At 34.1% G+C, this 25,132-nt stretch overlaps 3 protein-coding genes across 6 annotated transcripts; 1 reads left to right on the forward strand and 2 right to left on the reverse strand.

Moving 5' to 3' along the window:
- Positions 1 to 7,127: 7,127 nt before the first annotated feature.
- Positions 7,128 to 15,100, forward strand: LOC111302886 (shikimate O-hydroxycinnamoyltransferase-like). 4 transcript variants are annotated; one of them, XM_022898770.2, is made up of 3 exons: positions 7,265 to 7,316; positions 7,404 to 8,070; positions 14,058 to 15,100. In XM_022898770.2, the coding sequence occupies exons 2-3, from the start codon at positions 7,663 to 7,665 to the stop codon at positions 14,991 to 14,993; spliced, it is 1,344 nt and encodes a 447-aa protein (XP_022754505.1). In that variant the 5' UTR covers positions 7,265 to 7,316; positions 7,404 to 7,662; the 3' UTR covers positions 14,994 to 15,100. The 4 variants fall into 4 exon arrangements, with proteins under 4 accessions (XP_089598078.1, XP_022754505.1, XP_022754504.1 ...); XM_022898769.2 differs by having other exon boundaries at positions 7,640 to 8,070; XM_022898771.2 differs by having other exon boundaries at positions 7,652 to 8,070.
- Positions 15,101 to 17,996: 2,896 nt separating this feature from the next.
- On the reverse strand, positions 17,997 to 18,846 carry LOC111302888 (PMP3 family protein At2g24040-like). The gene is made up of 3 exons (XM_022898774.2): positions 18,659 to 18,846; positions 18,459 to 18,533; positions 17,997 to 18,353 (listed from the first exon to the last, which is right to left on the reverse strand). The coding sequence occupies exons 2-3, from the start codon at positions 18,513 to 18,515 to the stop codon at positions 18,213 to 18,215; spliced, it is 198 nt and encodes a 65-aa protein (XP_022754509.1). The 5' UTR covers positions 18,516 to 18,533; positions 18,659 to 18,846; the 3' UTR covers positions 17,997 to 18,212.
- A 1,917-nt stretch (positions 18,847 to 20,763) lies between these two features.
- Positions 20,764 to 24,917, reverse strand: LOC111302887 (uncharacterized). The gene is made up of 4 exons (XM_022898772.2): positions 22,732 to 24,917; positions 21,849 to 21,919; positions 21,348 to 21,735; positions 20,764 to 21,249 (listed from the first exon to the last, which is right to left on the reverse strand). Exons 1-4 carry the CDS (start codon positions 22,861 to 22,863, stop codon positions 21,055 to 21,057), a joined length of 786 nt encoding a protein of 261 aa, XP_022754507.2. The 5' UTR covers positions 22,864 to 24,917; the 3' UTR covers positions 20,764 to 21,054.
- Positions 24,918 to 25,132: the final 215 nt, after the last annotated feature.

Below are 25,132 nucleotides of genomic sequence, written 5' to 3' on the forward strand. Positions count from 1 at the left end.
TAAGGTGACAGACATTTATAAAAATTCATTCAAAATTATGCCCCAATGTGGTTAAGTAAAGGTTTCTTGATGACACATGTCCTTGCTTCTTGATCAAAATTCACCAATCTATTTTTTAGCAAACTTTACACTTTATACTTCAATACTGTGTAATTTTTTGTAGAATGGCTGGCAATCCTAGGATGATAGTTATAAGTAGCATTAACATTATAACACTTAGGGTAAGGAGGCTTCCTAGGTTCTAAATAAATTAGTGTAACTAAATTGTTCTTAATGAGTTGAGGGAGTAACTCAGTGTATGTCATAGGAATTGGATTTATAAGAGTTTTTCTTTTTTCACCCAATTATTAGGTTGAGCAACTAGTCTAGAATTGGGTGACTTTATGACTGGTTGATAAATATAAAGACTTAGGAAGACATTGTTAATGGTTGGGTAGTAAGGTTGGTATATCAGGTAAGGAGAGTATAGGGTGAAGCCTCCAACCTATTACCCCTTATGAATTACAGCTTGAACATCTCTTTTTTTTTTTTCTAGTATAACCCCTTTCTTTGCATCACCACCTTCAAGCTTTTCATTTGTATAGCATTTTCAATTATATTTTTAGAAATTACCATATCATTAAAATTTTTAGTCATTCATCATTTCATAATAAGAAACCTTAAGAATATTAACAAACATGATTATAGTCTCTTTTTTAGTGAGTAGTGATTGAACTTAGGCAATAATGTCCCTTTATGTCTAGGCATATTCTTTGAAACTTATAGTATCCTTTTTTTTATGTTTTGTAAAGATAAATGGTCTAGAGCCAAATCTATTATGTGCTTGTATTGTATGATGAATGCCTTAGCTAGTTTTTTCCACCCACGGATACAGAACCTATCTAATTGAACATACCACCTTGAAATAGATCTAGTGAGGCTATCTTGAAAAATACGGATGAGTAGCTTTTCATCATGTGCATGTATGGCCATATTGCGATAGTACATAGTGACATACATTATGGGGCAATTGGTTTTATCATACTTCTTGAATTTAGGCACCTTAAACTTAGGTGGAATGACCACATTCGGAATCAAGTATAGTTTAATAGCATCCATTAACCCATAAAAATATATCCTCTTAATGGCTCTAAGCTTTTTTTCAATGATATCCATCTTTTGGGTTTTAGTGCTTTCTTTAGTTTCAATAGGGCTAATCTTCAGTTTTTCTTACTTTTTAGGATCATCAAAATTTAAAACTTGTGTAGGATCAAATGTCTTGATGTCAAGAACATAGGTAATAGGAGCAGGAGCAGTAATTATCGGTATATCAATCTGTACATAAAGATAGTGTATAGTGAAAGGTATTTGGTGTTAAGCTTCTTAAGATGCATCTACTAAATATCGACCAAAACCAAGGGGTATAATGGATTAATCTCATTTTGTATCACCACCTCTTCCACCACTTTCTCTCTTTTGTTCATGTTTTTAAGCAACTCAGTAATAGTTTCCAATTGCGCATTTAATTCATCTTATACTTTTTATAATTTTTGGAGGTAAAAAGTGTTTTCTTCTTTTATGATCTTTACTTGATATCTAGTGTTGTAACATATCATATCGTTTAAAGATTGAGCTATCATTGAACTTTAATTTTGTTATAATTTTTAAAAATTAGGATGATTTATTATTATGCACTTTGGAAAGATGTTTATGTATGAATGCATGAATGCAATAAGGAGGATTTACCACATAATAATTGTTAATAAAAAAAATCTTTATTGAATTGAAAGTTATTTCTAACCAAATCCAATATCACATTTATGAAAAGTCTAAAGTTTATTGTGGAAAAAAATCCCTAATTTGTCGATATTGGCTTTGCACTTTATTAAGGAAAATTAGCAGCTTTTGGCCATGTGTTCCCATTGGTGGTACCTTTGTTTTCCATTCTTCAATTTTTTCTACCATGTCCCTGGCTTTACAAGTAGCCATAGTGATTTGGTCAAGCAAGGATTCTAATTAATTATGCTTTCCCACATATGCTTTATTGGCTTGTTAACATTCTTCATTCATTACACCCATTGGTGTTCTAATTTTGACTACTACCCCATTGAGCATTTGGATGTGCTTTTGTGCTTCGATGAATGGTTCATCTATATCTTACATCTTTGCTTGTAATTATCCATTTTCTTTCAAAAGTTGAGTTAATTCACGATTGATGGATGACTGTGTGATGTTGAGATAAAAAAAAAAAACTCTTCCATTCATTCATTTCTTGTTTGAGTGCTTGAACCTTTTTGTCCATTTTTTCCTTAACTCTCTTTTTAGCCTTTTGTTTTCAAGCTCTAATTCATCTTTTTCAACTTAGAGATTTCTTTTAGTAGTTTTCACTACCAATAGGGGATCAAGATGTGGTGATTTCATTGGATCATTTGACATTGTTTCTTCAAGGATTTTAATGTCTTTACCTCACTTAATGTGACACACAAAGTACTTAGAGATAACCTCATTTAAGCATTTCCTCTTATCTTCTCTTTAAGGCAAATTCTTCCAAGCTTGCAGAGCTTTGGTTATCTTTATAAAGGCATTAATTTCAACATATGAGAACTCTATTTTACTAAGTTTAAAAGTGGCTAGGATAAATTATTCATAGACATATTGTCTTTGATCCATGATGGGAGAATAACTCACTACACCTTAAAAGGCCTAAGAGAAGAACCTAAAACTTATCTTTATAACCATATAATACTGGTCCATAAGGCATCTAAAGAGCTCTCCGTATCACATCTTGGCTAGTGAGCCTACGTAAAAATAAGATCCATGTTTCTTTTGATTTTTTGTATAAGCCATTCACTTTCACAAAATTCCTTGATGAGAGTGCTTGCAGTGAATATGGCTTGTGAAATTTACCACCATTATTTTTGGGTTGAGCACATCCGATAAAATGACCCTATCTATTTCAGAGACAATGATTTAAAGATCTAATAGTCTCAGTAAAAATTAAAGAAATAGGATTGATTTGGTAACCAAGTTGATTAAAGAAATCTGCTACTGCAATATCAATATAACCAATTACTTTTTGAAATACCATCATCCCATATAAAGCTAATGCCATCAAATCCATTCCTTTTTCAGTGCTAAAATATTTGTATATAAAGTTACAAACAATGAACCAAGGAATACCAACACTTTTACATTTTCCTTTTACCCAATTACCAATAATTTGGACATCTATGACTATCATTTGAGTAAGCATTTTTTGGTAATCAATCTTTTTATTTTTCCAATATACCTTATCAAGATTGGGGAGTTCCAAGTGAAAGAGAGTTGATATTCTTCAATAGTTGGCACCATATCAGCCTTATTTAACATAAAGTAGTGATATGAAGGATCCCAAAACTAAACCCTGGCCCTAATAAGCTGATGATCTACAGAGACTAAAAGAAGTAATGCAAGGTCCCGAAACTTCTTTTGAAAAGTCTCTTCAGTAGTGACACTCCATTGGTTCCAAATACTAACCAACTTATTGATATCAATTCGTTTGAGATTGAGATGGATTTTGGCAGGCAAAGTAGTTACATAATTGATTAACAAACAATCATCTCTTTTAAGCTGAGCTTTCCTTGGAACTTCGTTCTCAAGCACATAAGAAACTTTAGTAGGCTATCCATAGATGTAATTAAGATTATTTTTGTTAAAATTATTTTATGGTAATCACTTTTTATGTAAATCTAATGATGTATGCATGTATAATAAAATAGAGAAAAAAAGGTTAAATAACATAATATAACATATACAAGAAATAACAAAATATAAAAGGTTAGTATGCAAAAATATATATAAGAAATAACATAAATTTATAAGATTAATAACTGTTCCATCATGTGTCTTATTTAGGTTTTTTTCAAATTAAAACGAAGGTAAGGCTCTAACCTAGGTTTGTATCCTTATGGTTCATGTACATGCTGGGTTTAAAAGCTTTACAATCTATAGGCTTTCAAATTATCCCTATATCATCATCCATTATAGACTAGTAAGGCACCCCAATCCTCACCCACCATTATAGGCTCAAACAAAAAATGTTCAATTTAAGCGGGAGTATTCGCTAGCTTACACAAAGGTTATCACCCCATGAAAGTGTAAGTACTTGCTTTTTTCTAATAAATGATAAAGCTTAGGTATAGAGCTTATGCATGAATACAACTGTGATGTGTGTAAAGGGATATGCCGAGTAATCAAATAGATAGGTGTGAATAAAAAATAATTTTGCAAAACAAACAAGAAATCATAAACAAATAGGTTAGTCTACAAGAAAATCATAAATAATTACATAATAAAAACTATCAAAGTAAAGCTTATGATAACACATAAATAACTAATGGCTTGACTCTCATAGTTTTCAGTGAAGTCGTCAAACTATCATAACGTCTAGGTTAAAGAACCTACCCATTATACACAAAAGCTATGGAATCACAACCAATCCTTTTTAGTTATGTGTGATTGGCTATCTATGTGAATCTATCATCTTTAAGGTTATCCAAAGCCTAAGCTAAGAATCTCTAAAAAGAATATATTTTAATCTACATCATCAGAACTAGGGTTTGAGAGTTGATTACGTGTAGGAAAGGTATTAACATTCCTTTACGCCTAAAATTGGTACCAAATTAACTATGTATTATTTCACCTAAGTCTTATCAAAAATAGTTTTATCATGTAAATAAATCAATTCCAATCCTTTTATTTATTTATAAAGCATGGTGATACAAAAAATTCTATCAAGAATATCAAGCAATCATGCAATAAATATTAAATCATACCATGCAAAAATTATCATGCAAATATATTATAAATCATACCAAATATCATGCAATAGTATCATGCCTAGATCATACTAAAATATTCATGCAAAAATGTCATGCAAATATATTAATTATCATGCAATAATATAAAATCCCATGCAAATATATAATCATGAAATCAAATATAATCACACAAATATATTATGTAATTAAATATAATCATGCAATTATGCACACAATAAATATAGAAACATACAATCAAATATCATTCAATAACATATATCATGCAATAAATATAAAATCATGCAATAATGATAATAAATAAATAACCTTGCAAATAAATACATTAATAATCATACAATCACACAAATAAATAAATTAATAATCATGTAAATTAATATGCAATTAAATATATAAACATGGAATAAACATGCAATTTAATATATAATCAGGCAAATAAAAATATATAAAACCATGCAAATAAACATACAATTAAATATATAATAATGCAAAAAAATATGTAATTAAATATATAATCATGCAAATTCATGCAAAAAATAAATATCATGTAATAAATATAAAAATAAGTGTAAGTAATTAAATATTATAAAAGTTATGTAAATCACAAAAAAGAAAAAAGAATGAAAGCAAACATTACCTCAATGGATTTAAAAAATTTTTTACCTTTCAAAAATTGATATTTTCTATTATAAATTTTAGCCTTCCTTTCAAAAATTTTAACCCGATCTTTTTGCAAATTTTTTTGCTTGATTGCTTTGTCCTTGTTAATTCAGAACTTTGCCCTAATTTCCTTTCTTTTCAATAACCTTTGTTTGATCATGAAGTGAATTACTGTAAAGCCCTCCTTTGATCACAGATTTAAGGTTTTTATATAGGGATCGAATCCTTTTTTATTTCAAAAAAATTAATTCAACCGAATTTAAGATTTTTTTCTAAATTTTATTCTATGTGTAATATTTTATTTTTCAATAGATTGAGCTTTAAGTTTTTTTAAAATTATTCAACCACTAAAATTAAATATATGAGATAAAATCCAATTGTTGAATTGATCCAAGATTTTTCATATAAAATCTCACTTTTTTTATTTTTATTTATTTATTTTTTATCGATTGACTTTAACTCTTTTGACTAAAAAACAAAAATTAAACTAAAAAAAAACTAAAAGTAAATAAAATTTATGGCATAATTTTTAGATCCATAATTCATAATTGCACAATTAAAATTCAAAACCCAATAAATTTAAAAAAAAAATCTTCAAATTTATTTATACTATTCATAATATTATTTTATCATATCTTATTATAATCTTATATATCTAAAATAATTTATCCACCTAAAAAAACTACTATGTAACTAGCTTTAAGCATGGAGCTTACACTTCCGAATGCCCAAAAACCTTTATGTATCATCAGTTGGATAGGATTCCCTGTACATGATGCAGACTTGGGGTATGGACCCAGCAAATGTGGTTCATTGAGAAAAGATATACTTGCTACCAAGCCCAGATGACGATGGGAGCTCGTCACTGACAGCATGCCTGCAGACGTCCCATATGAAAATAAAGTCTCGTTTTTTGTTTTAATTGTTATGATCTGTCATAATGTAACATATACAAAGGGTGTTTTCCATTTTTTTTTTATAATTTCGTTTTATCAAACTTCTTGTTTCATATACTTTTTTAAAATTCAACTTACTTGAATTAATCCCTCATCTTAAACAAAAGCTACTAAATATCATCCCTTTAGATAATTATAAAATCTTGAGACACAATTTTCCAATGCCCATCCAACAACTGAAGGCCATAGGCAGAAGAAGCTCTGATGTTAGCTTTTGAAATACTGTGACAGCCATTATTGAATTTGACATGAAAAATTAATCTCCATCTAGGATCGATAACTCTATGATTCAATTTGATTAAATTATTAACTATGAAAAGAATTTTGAAAAACATGATGAAACAATTATGTAAGAGCACACGTTTACAGATTATAAATATTTATTTTATATTTAAAGATGTCAAAGTTTAAAGTTTAATTATTAAAATTAAAAATTTAATAGTTTATCATACATCAACAATTTACATGAGTACCACGGAAGACCACTAACATTAGTTTGAACTATTCATCCAAAAAGACAAGAAAAAAGAAACCATTGGGTTGAATTATTACTTATTTTTATCTCTTTGACTGGGGTTTGAATCACTTATCATGCAGATGATACATTGGCATTACACTCAGAGAGCAAGCTTTATTAGCTGTAAAGCATTGTTATCTTTTGGTAATTAATGAATTGTTTTTTTGTTTTGTCCTTGCTTAAGTGAAAGTTAGCGGCACAAGCAAGGGCGACATGATCCATGACGTGGCTGTAACATTGTCACGAGAAGATAAGGCCAAAACTCGAGACTGTGAAGACGTATTGAAACTCGCTACTTTGGGGCATAACTTCAATTTTAGCACCGACTCTCCTCCGGTGGTTCCAAACCAAGAAAATTTTGAGCGCCTTTACTTCTGGTATTACAAGGTACGGACACTTACCTCCCCTTGTGTCGATGCTTTTTTTTTATTATTTCTCTTTTTTCGGTTTGACATATATGTTTTGCATCAATAGAAGGAAAACCCATATAGAAGCTCCATCATATTGACCTCCGATCCCGTAAAATTATCTTAAATGAATTTATCCGAAACATGACACCGTAGACAGGCAAGACTATCAGAAGCTTGCAAGCTTCTTACTACAACACAGAATCTTGAAGAGTAGCACTAAATTCGAATTAGGTTATGTCCAAAACATGTAAATAAATAAAGTTGAGAGAGTATATATCAGATCTGATTTTGAGGTTTCAGAGGTCACTGCAGTTTCTGAAGAGATGGAGATTACTGTAAAGGGATCGAGCATGATATGCCCTGCTCAAGACACGCCAAAGGAGAGACAATGGATCTCAAATGTGGACATGGTGATGACAACATATCATGTTCCCTTGTTGTTCTTCTACAAACCAAATGGTTCCTCTGATTTCTTTAAAGCCCAAGTGCTTAAAGAGGCTTTAAGCAAGACTCTTGTGCCATTCTACCCTATGGCTGGGAGGTTGGGAAGTGATGAAAATGGTAGACTCCAGATAATATGCAATGCGGAGGGAGTTCTATTCATAGAAGCTGAAACTACTTGTGCTATATATGATCTTGGCGATTTTGTTCCTAGCTTAAAACTGCGGCAACTAGTTCCAACGGTTGATTACTCTGGAGATACCTCCTCTTACCCGCTTGTTATGGCCCAGGTCAGTGTTCACAAAGCAAGAATGACAATCTAATGATTAGATAATAAGAGTTACTAGGAGATCAAAGACAAAGACTAAGAAAAACCTTGAAAGACATTAATAAAAAGAATGAAGGGGCTGACAATTAATGACGTTAAAGCATAAGAAACAATAAGCTATCAGCTAAAAAGTTGGTCTGTTTTGCTTCAAAATGAAAGAAAAACTAAGGCAGGTTAACAGGTACTTTTAGGTTCAAAAATTTATTTATTATTTGTATATTTTTTTTCTATTTGTTTTCCGACCAGAGTGCAATCTTACCAGAGGGCAGTTCTAGCTGTTGGAAGGAAGGCCTTAAGAGACATTTTCACAAAAAACTTAGACATGCAAACTCTATATAGCTTCTTGAAACATAATAACCCAAGCTTCAATGAATCACCAAAATTACAACTTTTCACCATAATCATGCACAAATTTCCAACACAAGTTTTACACTGAAAACTATCTTCAATCAACCAAGCTCTAAGGTCAAATAACTACATAACCAACTATCAAGCATAGTTAACTTTCAAGTTTGTAAATAACAAACAAAATAACATGTTTTTTACTTTAAAATACATCAAAGATATTTATTTAGTAGAGTAAGATACAAATGACACAAAAGTTTGCATTTTTCTCACAAAGACAAATAGTCCATCTTTCTTCCTTCCTCTTTAACGTTAAAACACCCTAACTTCTCTATTCTCTACATTGTTTTTCCAGCCCCTATTTTCATTCTATCGTTTACTTCATTTACATTATAATAGGCCTAATTATATAACACAAAAAAAGAGTTCAACTCAAAGTGTAAAGTAAATGAGCTATTAGAAAAAAAATAAAAAACAAGTGACTAACCCAATATAAATGGGTTTACAATCTAACATCCTCCATTAAACCTAATTACCATTTTTTGTTCCTAACGTCACCTTCATCCTTTTAAACACATAAATCTTCAATGGCTTGGTAAAGATATCCGCTACTTGTTCTTAAGACTTGCAATGCACTAACTAAACTTCTTTTTTCTCCACATGCTTTCGAATAAAGTGATGGTGAGTTTCAATGTACTTACTCATTTCATGAAACACTAGATTCTTGGCCAAAGCAATAGTCGAGCGATTGTCAACAAAAATCTCCGTAGGATATTTTTGCCCTAACTCCAAATAGTCCAATAGATTTCTCAACCAAATAGCATGGCAGATGAAAGAATTTGTCGCTACATATTCTGTTTCACGAGTTGATAAAGTCACAATAGGTTGCTTTTGGGATGACCAAGTGAATGTACAATCACCAACAAAGAAAGCTAAACTGGAAGTGCTCTTCCTATCATCCAAACCTCTACCTTAATCACTATCTGAATAACTAACAAGTTTCACATCATTGCAATAAGAATAGAACAAGCCATCATTGATAGTTCCTTTGACATATTTTTGGATCCTCTTTCCCACACTAAGGTGTGATTGATCTGGTGCTTCTATGTATCTACTAATCAAACCAACTCCATAAAGAATGTCGGGTCTAGTGCAAGTGAGATAACGTAAACTTCCAACTAGGTTTTTAGAATATGTAGGATCTACATTACCACCACTAGTACTTTTCCTCAACATCAAGCCACAATCAAGGGGGTGTTCACTTCATTACAATACTCCATCTTGAATCTTTTGAGAACCTTCTTTGCATATGCACTTTGAGAAATAAAGATCCCATCATCCTTTTGCACTACCTCAATGCCAAGAAAGTGTGCTATCAAGCCAATATTTGTCATCTCGAACTCTTGAATCATACTTTTCTTAAATTCATCACACATGGTTGCATTGTTTCCGATGAAGGTTAAATCATCAACATAAAGACACACAAATAACACATCCCCACAAGTGGTCTTCTTCACATACAAAGCATATTCATAAAGACATTTCTCAAACTTGGAATTGTGGAAATACTTGCCAATTCTAGCATTCCATGCACGTGGTGCTTGCTTAAGCCCATAAAAAGCCTTTCTCAACTTGTGCGCATTGCCTTCACAACCCGGTTTCAAATACCCCAAAGGTTGTTCCACATATATCTCCTTTTCAAAAAAACCATTCAAGAATGCGGACTTGACAAACCGATTGATAAAGTTTCCAACCATTTTGGCAGCCGAAGAAATCATCAATCTAATGGTCTCTAATCGAGCAACTGGAGCAAAAACTTCATCATAGTCAGTATTGGGCTTTTGCTTGTACCCTTTTGCCAACAATCTTGCCTTGTATCTTTGAACTTCTCCCTTTGTATTCTTTTTAGTCTTGTTCACCATTTCACACTAATGGCCTTTTTACCTTCCAGTAAAGAAGTTAAAGACCAAGTATCATTCTTCTCAATTGCCTTCATTTTCTCATCCATCGCTTTCTTCCATTTCTCTTATTGAATCGCCTCTTCAAAACAAATAGGATCACAATCCATATAAAAACAATATTAATGTCTTCATTATTTTCGATGAGATCATAAATTTTCATTAAACTTTTAGTTTTTTGAGGCCTTTCACTTGAGCTTTCTTTGGATGATGAAAATGATGTTGTAGGGAACTATAAAGAGGTGTTTGTGGCTCTACACATTGGACCACTCTAGGTTCTCCTTCTTCATTCTCAAGTTGAAGTTCCACAACATTAAGTTCATCAAGATTCCAATCCCACATGGCATTCTCTTCAAAGATCACATCTCTACTCATAAAAACTCTTTTGGAGAGTGGGTTGTACAACTTGTAACCTATAGCCTATGCACTATAACCAAGAAAGATAAATTTCATCCCTTTATCATTAAGCTTTGTTCTTTTAGCTTCCGAAATTTTGGTATAAGCAATACATCCAAATACTTTTAGATGGGCTACACTTGGTTTTAACCACTCCAAGTTTCCTTTGGAGTCTTCAAGTAAACACTTTTATTAGGACACTGATTTAACAAGTACACGGTGCATGCAACCGCTTTCGTCCAAAACTCTCTAAGCCTTTTCTTTCCTTTCATCATACTCTTTGCCATATCCAAAATTGTCTGATTCTTCCTTTCGGCAACTCCATTGAGTTGTAGGGTGTGGGACGAGGTAACTTGGTGCATAATCTCATTTTCTTTGCATAAGTGTTTGAATTGATATTAAGTGTACTCTCCACCTTAATCGAACCTGAGAATCTTTAAGTAATAACCATTTATTCTCCATAAAGGCCTTGAACTTTTTGAATACATCTAACAAGTCGCACTTACTTATAAAGAGATACATCAAAGTCTTTCGACTAAAATCATCAATGAAAGTCACAAAATATCTATTCCTTCCATTTGACATTGGTTTCAAAGCACCACAAATGTCAATGTGCGCAAGCTCGAAAGGTTTAGTTGCTCTCCACCTACCTTTATTGTCAACACTTAGACTATGTTGTTTGCTAAGAATGCACCCTTCACAAATTTGATTGGGATGATTAATATGAGGCAACCCTTTCACCATATTCTTACTTGCCAAAGCTCTAAAGCCATCAAAATTAAGATGCCCAAACTTCAAGTTCCACAACCAAGACTCATCTTGCATAATAGAACTCAAGCGATGAATTTCATCATATTGCAAACTCAAGCAAAACATTCTATTTGATATCTTCACAATAGTAATCAACTTGCCATTCCTATCTTTTATAGTTAGAAGACCATTATGCATATGTATCACATAACCTTTCTCCAAAAGTTGCCTTAAATTCAAGCTGTTCTTTTTCAAAAAAGAAATATAGTAGACATCGAAAATAAAATTACGAGAACCATTCTTAAGCTTGATGAGAATGTTACTTTTTTCTTTCACTTGAACGTTAGATTCATCTCTAAAAGTGACATTGCCTTTCATTGCTTCATTCAACTCAACAAAGGCATTCTCGTTTCCAGTCATATGCTAGCATTACCAAGATACCAAGTGTTGCTTTCATGCACAATAGTCCTATCAGAAGTAAACAACAAAGTAGAATCCACATCAACATAATCCTTTTCAACATAGTTTGCTTGCTCATTAACTTCGCCATCTTGCTTTCCCCAACATTCATTACTATAATGCCCATATTTATGGCAATAATAGCATTGAATGTTCCTTTTGTTGTAACCTTGTTAGTTTGGAGAGTTGTTAAAGTTACTATCACTTTTACCTCTTCCTCTTTCTCGTGGAACATGCCATGATTGATGTCGTCCACCTCGTGTTCTACCTTTACTTCTACTTATAAAGCCTTTTCCTTGATCATCATAATCTCTACCACCACCTTCATTGTGACAACCTCTATTTGGATTACTTCTTCCATGGCCTCTATAACCTTTACCTTTTCTTTTTTGAGTACCTTGAGCACCACTTTCCTTTCTATCTTCATCCAAAGTAAGCTTGGTGTGGAAGGCTTGGTCAATGCAGCTAGTCATCTTCTTGTTCAACCTTTGTACATGTACTTGCAATGTTTCCATCAATTGATCAACTGTCATATTTTTCAAGTCCTTCGCTTTTTCAACAATCACCGTTATTTGCTCAAACTTTGGAGTTAAAGATCGAGGAATCTTTTCCATAACTGGGACATCACCAAGTTTCTCACCATTCCTCCTTATCTCATTCACAATAGCCAACACTCTTCCAAAGTACTCCAAAATGGTTTCATTCACATTCATGGATATGGCATTAAACTTACTCCTTAACACTTGTAGGCGAACCTTCACAACCTTGTCAATCCCTTTATATGAATTCTTAAGGATATCCCAAGACTTTTTAGAAGTTATCACCATAAAAATTTTCTCAAAGTTTGATTCATCAATTGTTTGATAAAGCACTAATAAAGCATTCTTATCTTTCTTCCTTACATCTTTAAAAGTAGACTTTTGAGCCTCCGTTAGTCTCTCTTCATCCGCTTCACTAGGTTCCTCAAACCCCTTATGAACAATCTCCCAAAAATCTCGAGAATATAACAACGCGTTCATTTGTATACGCCAATTATCATAATTATTCTTGCCTAATTTAGGAATTTAGGGTTGCACAAAGTTGTTAGTCATCATTATGCTAATTTCACCAAAACCAACTATAAATCACCTCAACAATAAAAAAACCCCAAATGGAAGGCCAACTTCACCAAGGATTCAACACAAACAAACCACAAGCTTTGAAACCACTTTTGTTGGAATGAAAGCCCTAAGAGACATTTTCACAAACACTTGGCATGCAAACTCTATAAAGCTTCTTGATATGTAATAACCCAAGCTTCAATGAACCACCAAAATCATAACTTTTCACCGTAATCATACACAAATTTCCAGCACAACTTTTACATAGAAAACTATCTTTAATCAACCAAGCTCAAAGGTCAAATAATCACATAACCAACTATCAAGCATGGCTAACTTTCAAGTTTGTAAATAACAAACAAAATAAGATGTTTTTTACTTCAAAATACATCAAAGATACTCATTTAGTAGAGTAAGAGACAACTTACACGAAAGTTTGCATTTTTCTCATAAATACAAAAAATCTTTCTTCCTTCCTCTTTCACGTTAGACACCTTAACTTCTCGATTCTCTACATTGTTATTCCAACCCCTATTTTCATTCTATCATTTCCTTCATTTAAATTATAATGGGTCTAACTATATAACACAAAAAGAGTCCAACTCAAAGTGTAAAGTAAATGAACTACTAGAAAAAATAAAAGACGACTAACCCAATATAAATGGGTTTACAATCAAACACTAGTTCTTGAACGTGAGATAAAATTTTTCAAACGAGGAATGACTTAATGTATATGTTTTATCGAGTTTTATTTTATTTTGCAGAACTAATAGAACCAACACCTGATGAAGAATTTTGCTTCAAATGCGCTCTGATTGAGTTGAACAATTTGTAACTACTTATCTTTGAAGTTCAAAGTAGAAGCATAATCATAGAATAAAAAAGACTAATGATAGGCAACTGAAAACTGGAAAAGCTTAATTGCGTGTATATTTTGCTAGGTAACAACTTTCAAATGCGGTGGAGTCTCTGTTGGAATTGGAATTCACCACACTTTGGCAGATGGCACAACTTCCTTTCATTTCATCAATAGTTGGTCTGACTTAGCAAGAGGCTTGTCCGTGATTAGGGAGGCGCCACTTATTGACCGAACCCTTCTTGGAGCACGTGTGCCACCAACCCCTAGATTTCATCATGTTGAATATGATCCATCTCCTGCCTTAAGCACCTCTACGTCAATTCTTAAACTTGACCCCGATCCTAAACCCTCATCTGTATCCGTTTTTAAGATCACATTCAATCAACTCAATACCCTAAAAGCCAAGTCATTCAAAAATGAAAATGCAATTAAGTGCAGCACCAACACTATCCTAACCGCATACATATGGCGTTGTGTAAGTAAAGCTCGAGGCCTCTTAGATGATCAACCAACCAAGCTACACATGCCAATTAATGGACGCCCCAGACTGCATCCTCCTCTCCCGTCAGGATACCTGGGCAATGCTATTTTCACGGCTTCATTAGTTGCTCTATCTGGAAATCTCCAATCAGAACCATTTATAAATACCATAGAGCAAATTCATGGCGCATTGGAAAGGATGGACAATGAGTATCTAAGATCAGTTCTCGATTACCTACAAAAACTGCCAGATATAACTGCTGTCAGGAGAGGACCACAAACTTTCCAGTGCCCAAACCTAAATGTCAACAACTTGATGCGATTTCCTGTGTATGATGCAAATTTTGGATGGGGTCGTCCCATCCACGTGGGCCTTGCAAATGTTGTCCATGAAGGAAAAATATTCCTATTTCCAAGTCCAACTGATGACGGGAGCCTCTCGGTGGTAGCATGCCTGGAGACCTCTCATATGAAACCTTTCCGGAAACATCTTTATGAAGGCTTAGTGGCGTTTGACAAAATAAGGGCTCGTTATTAGTTGTTTGTTCTCTCCGTCAGTATCTAACCAATTAAGTTGTTTTTTTTATCCTTTAAGTAAACCTTTTTTGTTGAATTGTGTTTATTTAAGTTTGCCGCCTTGAATTACCCATCTCTAACATGAATCACTAAATATTATCCCAAGATAGCTAGAGATCTTTCATGTACTCCATTTAACATTCTAACTTTAACCTGTTTTATTTCACAGCTAATGGATGGTGCCACACTATTGGCAAGTTCAAGGCTGGGAAGAAACATACCTTCCCAGTGTCCATACAAAAATGAACCCAGCCATCTCTCATATTATCATATATGACAATTCAAAACAGGTTCATTGGCCATTTCCTTTTACGCTTTCAGGGATCAAACAATGGACAAACGGGAAACTACTAATAGGGGAAATAAGTATTACTACAGCTTAAGACCAAAAAAAAAAAAGACAATAGTTCATACGAGGAAACATTAAAAGATGATTCATAATACAGTAATACGCGAATACAAAGCTATTCATAATACAGTAATTCAACTGTTGACAACTGAAAGCATGTTCCTTTATCTTTCTCCTGGATTGGGAAAACATCAGTTTGAAATCTCTCATCATAGACCCTCCAATACTCATGTCTCTCAGTATGAAAAAGTGGCCTGGGTATAATAAAATTTGGCTTCTTTTATTCCTTCAAATCCTTCAAGTTCGATGTTGCATTGGGTATATGAAAAACTAGTTTTTTCAGTCGTAATTCATAGTCATACCAATAATGATCCACTTCATACTTTCTCCAACCGACACCTTTTTTCATTGTATGTGGTTTCACAAAGGCTTTAGCTTGTAGGACATGAAACAGGTAAGTTGCAGTTCACCAAAGGCTTTAACCCTACATTTAAGGATGAGAAATTCTGCAAAGAGAGTATACCAGCAAAGAAGCAACAAAATGCTAATAATACCCATCACAGTTTTTCCTATCAATTGCAATTTAAGATTCAGCATCTGTCGAAAGCGAATTCTGAATCAAATAGGGGCTAATTATGATGAACAAGAGTTCAGACAACCTTAAATTGTTAGTTTATACACGAGACTAAGCTATTTTTTTTTTTTTTTTGTTCTTTAACTAAACTTTTTTTGTTGAATCCTGTTTATTTAAGTTTTACAGCCTTGAATTCCCCATCTCTAACATGAATCACTAAATATCATCCTAAGCTAGCTACAGATCTTTCATATACTCCATTTAACATTCTAACTTTGACCTCTTTTATTTCACAGTTCATGGATGGTACCACACTAGTGGCAAGTTCAAGCCTGGAAAGAAACATACCTTCCCCATGCCCATACAAAAATGAAACTAGCCATCATATATGACAATTCAAAATAGGCACATTGGCCATTTCCATTTACCCGTTCAGGAATCAAATAATGGACAAATGGGAAACTAGTAATAGAGGAAATAAGTATTACCACAGCTTGAGCCAAAAAACCAACCGTTCATACAAGGAAACATGAAAAGATGATTCATAATACAGTAATAAGCAAATACAAAGCTAAGCAATTGGAAGCATGTTCCTTTTTCTTTCTCTTAGATTCGGAAAACATCAGTCTGAAGCCTCTTATCATACAACCTCCAATCTGACCTGGGTATACAAAATTTTGGCTTCTTTATATCCTTCAAATCCTGCAAGTTCGATATTGCATTGGGTATATGAAAAACTACTTTTTTCAGTCATAATTCATAGTCATACCAATAGTGATCCAATTCATACTTTCTCCAATTTACACCTTTGCTCATCATATGTGGTTTCACAAAGGTTTTAGCTTGTAGGTCATGAAATAGGTTAGTTGCAGTTCACCAAGGGATTTAATCCTACATGTAAGGATGAGAAATTCTGCAAAAATAGTATACCAGCAAAGAAGCAAGATATTGCTAATAGTACCCATCACTGTTTTTCACTTTTTCCTATCAATTGCAATCTACTATTCTGCATCTGTCGAAAGCGAATTCTGAATCAAATAGGGACTAACTGTGATGAACAAGAGTTCAGACAATCTTAAATTGTTACTTTATACGGGAACGAGACAACCCACACAAGCTACTGAAACAAAGATGAAGAGCAACTGTGTGCAATGAGGTAGACACAACTATATTTGACAAAGTGCTGAGAGGCAATAGCAATAAGCAGACAAGTTTATTCGTAAAACACAGGGAAAGGATCAGACTGTAGCTAACTCAACAAATAAGAAGAGTGGAAGATTAAAAATGAAACCTACAATCAAGATGGAAATTGAATTGTCGATGGTCATTTAGAGAGAGGCCAATTAGATTGCAGAAACAAAACTTCCATCTTACATGTGAAATCAAATTGTGGGAACAAGAAGAAAAATCAATAGGAGTCTTTTATTCTTGTTGTCACCATTTTATATCTACTTAAGTCCCAGTTTTCTTAATTAGCTGGAGCGATTCTGGTCACAGAGTATCTAAAATATTGATAATTGACTGTAGTTTGACATTAATTCAACTTGGAAGATATGACAAAACAGGGAATACTGAATACAATGAAGTGACATTTGGAGGATGTCCAATAACAAGGGAACTAAAAACTTAAAGGTACTTGTTTAGAATGTGATATAGGGAAGAAGCAGACTGACCACAAGATCCTAACCAGTTGTTCCACCTATAGAAGTTTCTTGACAAAATAAAAACTACAGGCCAGTTCCAAGCCCTAAAGACATTCATACATATCACTGTCATGCAACTCAAGTCCAAGGAATAACAGTCCCGTGTTTCTAACGGTAGCTGATGAGTGATAACAAAATACAAAGCCATCTAGTGTCTATCTGATAAATGTAAAACCCAATCAGAACAATAACTACTTTCAAACAGGGATTGAGTATGTGATCCTAATCTCTCCTGTATCCTGATCCTAGCAACAATACCAAGTACTAGTAATTCTGCTCCTGGGTATGAAGCAGATCAACTATCTCATCAGGTTTCTTTGTACATCATTTGACATATGATTAAAGAAAAAGAACCAAAAGTGAACTTGAATTTGAATTAAGTTAAAATTAAGCACTTGTAAAATCCAACCAAGAACAAAGAACCATTACAATAGCACAACATCGACATTAATGGAAGAGTTGCAACACATCAATATCAAGTTAAATTAATTAAATGCAAAAGGGTAGGGTTTCAGCATCATCATATAACAGCAAAAGAGAGATAATTAAAGAAGGCTAGGCACTGGAATAATAAAGTGGACGCCTGTACTCGTCAAAGTACTCATCCCGATCCACAAAAACAATGGCGTAGAGAGCATAGATTATCCCAGGAACATATCCCAGAATAGTTAACAGCAGACAAATGGAGAACTCTACCTGGAAAAATCATCAAAACCCAGAATTCATTTTAAACAAAAAATCGAATCCGCAATTCAAACAGGACAACTTATTAAAAGATGTGGGGGAGAAAATTTTACTTACGCTGCAACAGCCACGCCTTATCAGGAGTTCACAACAAATTTCGCAGCGAGAAGGCATGTTTAGTGCAGTGATTAACTAACAAAGCAGAGAAAAGTAACCCTTTTATCCAAGGCTTTTGAGATTGGATAGCCATAATGGGGAAGAAATCAAAAGACATCTCTTGTGGGAAATTTCACGAATAAATAATAATAACAACTTACTATTTAATTTAAGTTCTGCACCTTTACAGCTCTACGTACCGCCGAATACCACATGTTCAATTAAAACAAAAATTAGTTTACAATTGCTTCCCATTTGGCAAAATTGGAGACATTTTGTATAAAGGAAAAAACTTTTCATGTTGGGTACACGGTTTTTCTCCTTTTCTAGCTCTAACAGCAGGAATCGATTTATTGTGACATTAAACTACACGTTATTTTATATGGTATCTATTATTATAGTTGTTAGAGTCAAATTTTAAAATGAGTTAATTTTGATTGAAAATCGAAATACATTCAGTTAAATCCTAATTACTAAATATTAGGTCTCTACCCAAAAATTTTAATTTCTTTATTTTAGATAGTAAAATCTAAATTTTTTTATTCGTTATAAATATAATGCTCCATACGCTCACTATCATAACCACTGTAGATACCTTCATAACTACTACAGACATTTCATCTTATACATTTATCTCTACAGCTGTCGCTAACATCAATGCTTTACCACAATTACATTTAACATTGCATATCTAAATAACATCTTTTGCATTATCTACGCGGTTGAGGGCCCACAACTATCATTTTTTCCCAACCTAGTAGCTGTAGTAGCCTTGGCTCTCCCTGATCCGGCCGTTTGACAATGCTAAGTCATTGTGGGCTTCATCACTTCATTGCTTCATTCATTTCATCTTTCGTCAACCGTAACCATCGTGGTTGTCATTATTCTTATTTCACCATTATCAGCTGTAATATATTTGAGTGGTTATTATCACCTCATCTCATTCGTTGTTAACTACAATCTTTCAATGGAAAAAATAATGATATCTAGCAAATAAAATTTTTGAAGTTAAGCATACATTTCATTAATAACATTTTAAAACATATTTGTCGAACTAAAGTTTCAACAGGATTAATATCATATAAAGTGTGCAACCTTCCGCAAATAAATGAGTATACAAGCGTCAGCGATGACAAAGAAAATAAAAAAGACTTGCATGACTCATGACATCAATCTCTAACAATTGATTTGTGCCACTATATTTGAGTTCTGGTGTCAAATGTGTTCGGTTGGTGCGTATTATGAGATGGTAAAGGAAACTCATAAAAAAAGGGGAACATGCACATTGCCCGACTCCTGGAACTTGACGAAAATAATGATCCACTACCAATACAGTCACTGAGCAGGCAAGAACTGATGGTACTCAGATGCCGGAAGTCACGGATGTGGTGGCCGACGAAGCAAACAAAATCTACTCTGCAGATACGTGTTGGAAGCTATGAAAATTGCTCTCTCTCTCTCTTTCTCTGCATCTTTTGTACTGAGACATTTAATTAGAAGTTGGTATTTTAGCTGAAATCCAAAATTTAATGAGGTGCGCCCAAGATTGATTAATTGCTTAGATACCAAGGATTTAGAGTAAAAAGCCATTAATTTGACGTTGCTGCACCTTTGGAACTGCAGACAAGACGCACATAGAGGACCAATGCTTTCCAGCTGGTTTGCGACAGACAAGTCTCCAAAACATTTGAGTGATAAGTGCAACTACGAAATTTCTCCATAACTACCGACAGTTAGAACGTCCTTGAATTTACAGGCAAAGAGAGTATAGCAGAATACTCGAATCTTACTATTCCCTAACAACCAGAAACCAAATTTCATTTTCCTATTGATAGAGAAACTGATGACAGTAAGATTCTATGGCAGCCTTTAATTACCTTAAGAAAAGTTAGAATGTAACATCCCCGTCCAAGGTTTCTATTGCAGAATCGCTATCTGATCCTGGAGAGTGCTTGAATCGAGGCTTTACCTAACATCCAAGCTCCTATCTTTTGTAATATTTGAACTAATTTCACCTTCCACTTTGGCATCAATTTGTGTTTGCATTTGCTTCAGGAGCTTGGTGAGGACCCACAACCTTGGATATTGTGGATTTGCGTTTGCATTCTGATCGAAAGTGACGACAACCTTCATCTTACTCAAAATAGCCATTTCATGTAAGAAGATGAAGCTGCCGGCACCTTCCATTTCTTAGCAAATATGAACTAGGATGTGCTAGGCTAAGGAACAAAATTTTGAATCTTCCAACAATCATTCACACCACAAATAACTGCAAGCACCAAGTTGCTTCTCGATTACTCCGACCAAACAAGAGCAGCATTGATGAGTCATGATACAAGTAAACAACATTTCGGTGAGAATATACCTGATTCCAACCACCAATTTTGATATTTATCTATATAAATTTCATAGATGCAACTATATTTCTTTTTTACAAAGTGGAAAAAAAAAAAAAAAAAGAAAGAACATAAAGCAATTAAAACAGGTGGAGGGAGGCAAACTAAACTCACAGTTCCCAACCCCTCCAAATTGAGCACTTCTATCGCAAGTAAGAGACTTAAACCCTCAATGCCACCTGATCTTGCCATGAGATCCTTCTTTTCCCAACTCTGTTTGGGCCATTTCTAGAATTCCTATAGGCTAATATTTTAATATCATTGTGCTGCTCATCACTTCCAATTCTGATTGAACCTTTCTTGAATTCCTCTATCCCGACTGGATTATCATTAGCCTGTAGTTCTTCCTCCTCTCTCTGCCATAGAAGACAATTTAGGAGACATTAGCTCATAATAAAAGATTATAGCATGCAAATTTTAATCACAATAACACGTAATAGTTCAAATAGATTACCGAAATCTGGTTTAAATCAAAAATTGGTGTCATGCTTCGGGCAGTGGCCTCCTTTCCCCGGTAAAGCCTTTCCTTCTGAATTAAATCAAGAATCGGCAAAGAACTTCGCAAAGTAACTTCCTCCTTTCCACTGAAATTTTTCTGCTGGTTCTCGTTTAAGTCAAACATCAGAGAAGGATGAGTGAAAGTGGTTTCGTTTTCACTGTAAGTCTTTCCCTTTTGGTTCAAATCAAGGCATCGCAAAGTATGTTTCTTTCCAGTTGTTTTCTTATCCTTCATCTTTGATTTACTTCTAATCATCATATTCGGTGATGGAACAAGGTTTCCCTCTGCTGGGGTGTTTGAAGATTGGTTTTGCAACAAGAACTTGTGCCTCCGTTTCAAAAACCTGAAAAAAAATTTATGGTCAAAACTTAAAATGTTAACTCTACATTGATTATTAATAATTATAATTCTAAAGTTATGCAAATCCTACAAATTTATGGAGGAACAAGATCATACTGGACTTCAGCCAACAGGGTCAATTTTTGCTCTTTCATCTTCTGCAATTTCTTTCTCATGGCCTCTGTTTCCTGAAAAACACAAAGCACATAAAATCTAGTTAAGGCTCAACTCAGGGCTTAAGTGTACAATAAACTAATAATAACAGAAATAATCAAAAGCTGTTCAATTTTATAAAGGCAAAGGAGCCTTAAATTCTTCTCTTTTTGGAGGGAGGAGGGTTAAAACGTACAGCCCTTTGTTTTGTAGTTTGTCAGAAGCCATAATAAGTCTTAAATTACTTTAAAAAATCTCTATTGGAGTATTTAGACGGAAAACAACCAAAAATTTTATTATCAAACCTTGCAATACACTAAAAAACTTAAATACAATCATCTTGTCCAATCCAACAAAGAAAGCTCACTGGATCAAAAGACAACAAAAGGAGCCATTTCAAATTATTTTTCAGGTTTCCGAGCTAACTACAAAACAGATATCGAAAAAATGTTCCCAGCAACAGTAACGAAAATTTAGAAAATTCAAGACAAATAGGGAAACTTCATTGTGTTCCATAGGAAGGTGGGGAGATATTCACGTAGAACAACAACCAAAAGTTAATATTTCCTCATCTTTCAACTCATCAAAAAACAGAAAACTAAAACGAGCAAGCTGACAAAACCACATAGGAAACGCATACAAAAGAAGGATCATTTCCTAGCTCGGATAAGGCAAGATCTCCATCAAGTTGAGACCAAAACATAATATCCAACAATCATTCTTATTCTCAACCAAAAGATTGAAGATAAGAACATAAATCAGGAAAACCCAGAGGATTACAAACATCGGATCTAATGAAATCTGAAAAAAGTAACTGTAAATCTAAATAATCCGCAGAAGTAATTACTTTGTGCAAGTCTTCAAAGTCTTGCATAAGGCTCTGGTGCTTGAACCTCGTCCTTTGGTCCTCATACACAGCATATGGAGAGTACTCCATGACAGTTGCAGCAGCAGCCGCAACCCCTTTCATCTTCTTCATGTTTCAGATCACAGGTGAGAGATTAAGAGAAGAACCCAAGAAGCCAAAATATGGAAATATGGAGGAAGAGAAAGAAACAAAGGGAAGAAAGAACATTAGATGAGAAAGAAGAAAGAGGTGTGGGCAAGAAATAATAAAAGGAAAGAATAAGCGTAGACAAAGATATAAGAGGAAGATAAACAAGAAAATAGAGAGAGAGAGAGAGAGAGAGAGAGAGAGAGAGAGAGAGAGAGAGAGACAGGAAGGTTCTCGCTTTCCTGTTCACTCTGTGAAAAACTCTGACCGAGACAAAGAAAACCCAAAGAAGCCCACATAACTCGGTGAAAAAAATGTTTCTTTTGAGAGTTGAGACAGCGATGAAGATGATATTTTTTGGGGGGTTGCAGAAGGGTATTTCCGGTAAACATGTTTTTAATTGGCTTTGTGAAAGAGAGTTTTTCGTGAGGTGGGTTTGGTTAGAGGACATTTGAAGACATCTTCTACCTCTTTCCGTTCTCTCTCTATCTTTCCTTTCTTTTTTGTTTTTCTTCTACATAAATTTTGGTCCAGCTGGGCCATTGAAGATAGAGAGAGTTGGGTGGTGTGTGTCTCTTTGATATTGAAGAGGTTGCGTGGACTTTCCATTTTTCTTCTTTTCTTTGTATATTTTGGTTTGTTTTTCCCATGTAGACAAAGAATGGAAAAACTGTTTTTCTTTTCTTAGAGAGAGAAGGTTGCGCTGAAAAAAGCAGGAGGATAAAATAGGATGATGCTGTTTTCTGATGTGTTGTTGTTGCTGGTGCTGGGGTTTCCAGCTGTTCGAGGTACCTTATTTTTGTAGGCTTTGGCCTTTGTGGTGTGATCACTGATGATAGATTTCAATGAGATAGATGCTTTTCGTTTCACACAACAATTATAGTCGAGGTCCAGGTCCATTGCCTATTAATTTCCTAACATGCCCCTTCACTTTCCTTTGTTCTCAAGGATGCGTCTTCCCCTTTCCCTCCGGAGCTTTCTTTTTACCCCCCACACCTTTCCAAAGTTTATCTGTTAAAAGAGAGGGAATAAACCCAAATTTGGCTTCAAGCCAGGGACTCCTTTGAGAGTCAACCTGTGTGGATGGATAGGATCAAATCCCACTTGCAGGAGCTGCCTGAGTAGTTTCCTGCTATTAAATTCCCCCATTAGAGTTAACCTTTTGAATAAAACCAGCAATATCCCCATCCACATCTACTGATCTGCCCACCTGACCCTGGAATGACACCATCCTATCTTTCATAGCCAGAACTTCATGCCCCTTTGTAAATGCTGGAAAGTGGAAACCCACAAAGTCGATGACTGCCAATCTGTACACTTATCCTCTTTTATCTACAAGGTATTGTGGTTGATATTTGTTACTGCCAATCTAATCACATAAATTCGTCGTTTATATTACCTATTTTCATAAAAGTGGGGAGGGTATCTTGTTAAAATACGGTCCATATCAGTTGTACAGTAACAGTACCACAATTAATGGCGCAATTCCACCATGGTGAAGCCAGCAACTAAGAATAGTAAAACAACAGAGGGTTCTGAGGCAGGGTCAGATTATTATTTTTTAAAATAAAAAATCTGATTGAGATTAATCAGATTTTTTTTTTCCTAAATTGGGGATTGGATGGAAGGCAAATGTAAATATTAAAGGGTAGGCCGTTGCCATCCCTACCAGCAACTTCTGCTACAAACCTTTGAATAGCTTAAGAAAGGCGAAGGATGGGGAAAAAGGGCAGGAAAAAGCTGCTTGGGGTCTCTTGAAGTTTGTTTCCCTTCTGTACAGCACTGTCGGTAACCTTGTTCTCTTACTATTTATTCATTTAAAATTTGAATCTGATAAAAAAGATACAAGCATGATGCATATGAATGTTTTAAAGAGAGGGATGGTTTGGCTTTATTACTATCAGTTTTCACAGATGGCAGAGAACGCTAGCTTTCTTGCCTATCTCGTTGTCTTTCCCATTTCATTTCCACTAATAATTAATTCCTTGCACAGACGTATGATGTTATCTGATACAGACATGTGAGTGAAATTGAAGAAATTTCCATATAATTTCTTCCATTTGGCAAAGAATTACCCGTAAAGATTGACACCCATCTAGGAAACAAACATATCAGCTTATCACTTACGGCATGGACTCGCCATCATCATGTCACTTCAAGCATATCTAATTTCATTAAAGAGAGTTATGATGCTTTTATCAGTTTGAGGCCTTTATTCTGCAGTTCCAAATTCCAAATGTCCATGTGAAACAAC

This window comes from Durio zibethinus, chromosome 13 (assembly GCF_047325235.1).
Source record: "Durio zibethinus cultivar Kanyao isolate XHJ-2024 chromosome 13, ASM4732523v1, whole genome shotgun sequence".
NCBI classification, from domain to species: Eukaryota; Viridiplantae; Streptophyta; class Magnoliopsida; order Malvales; family Malvaceae; genus Durio; species Durio zibethinus.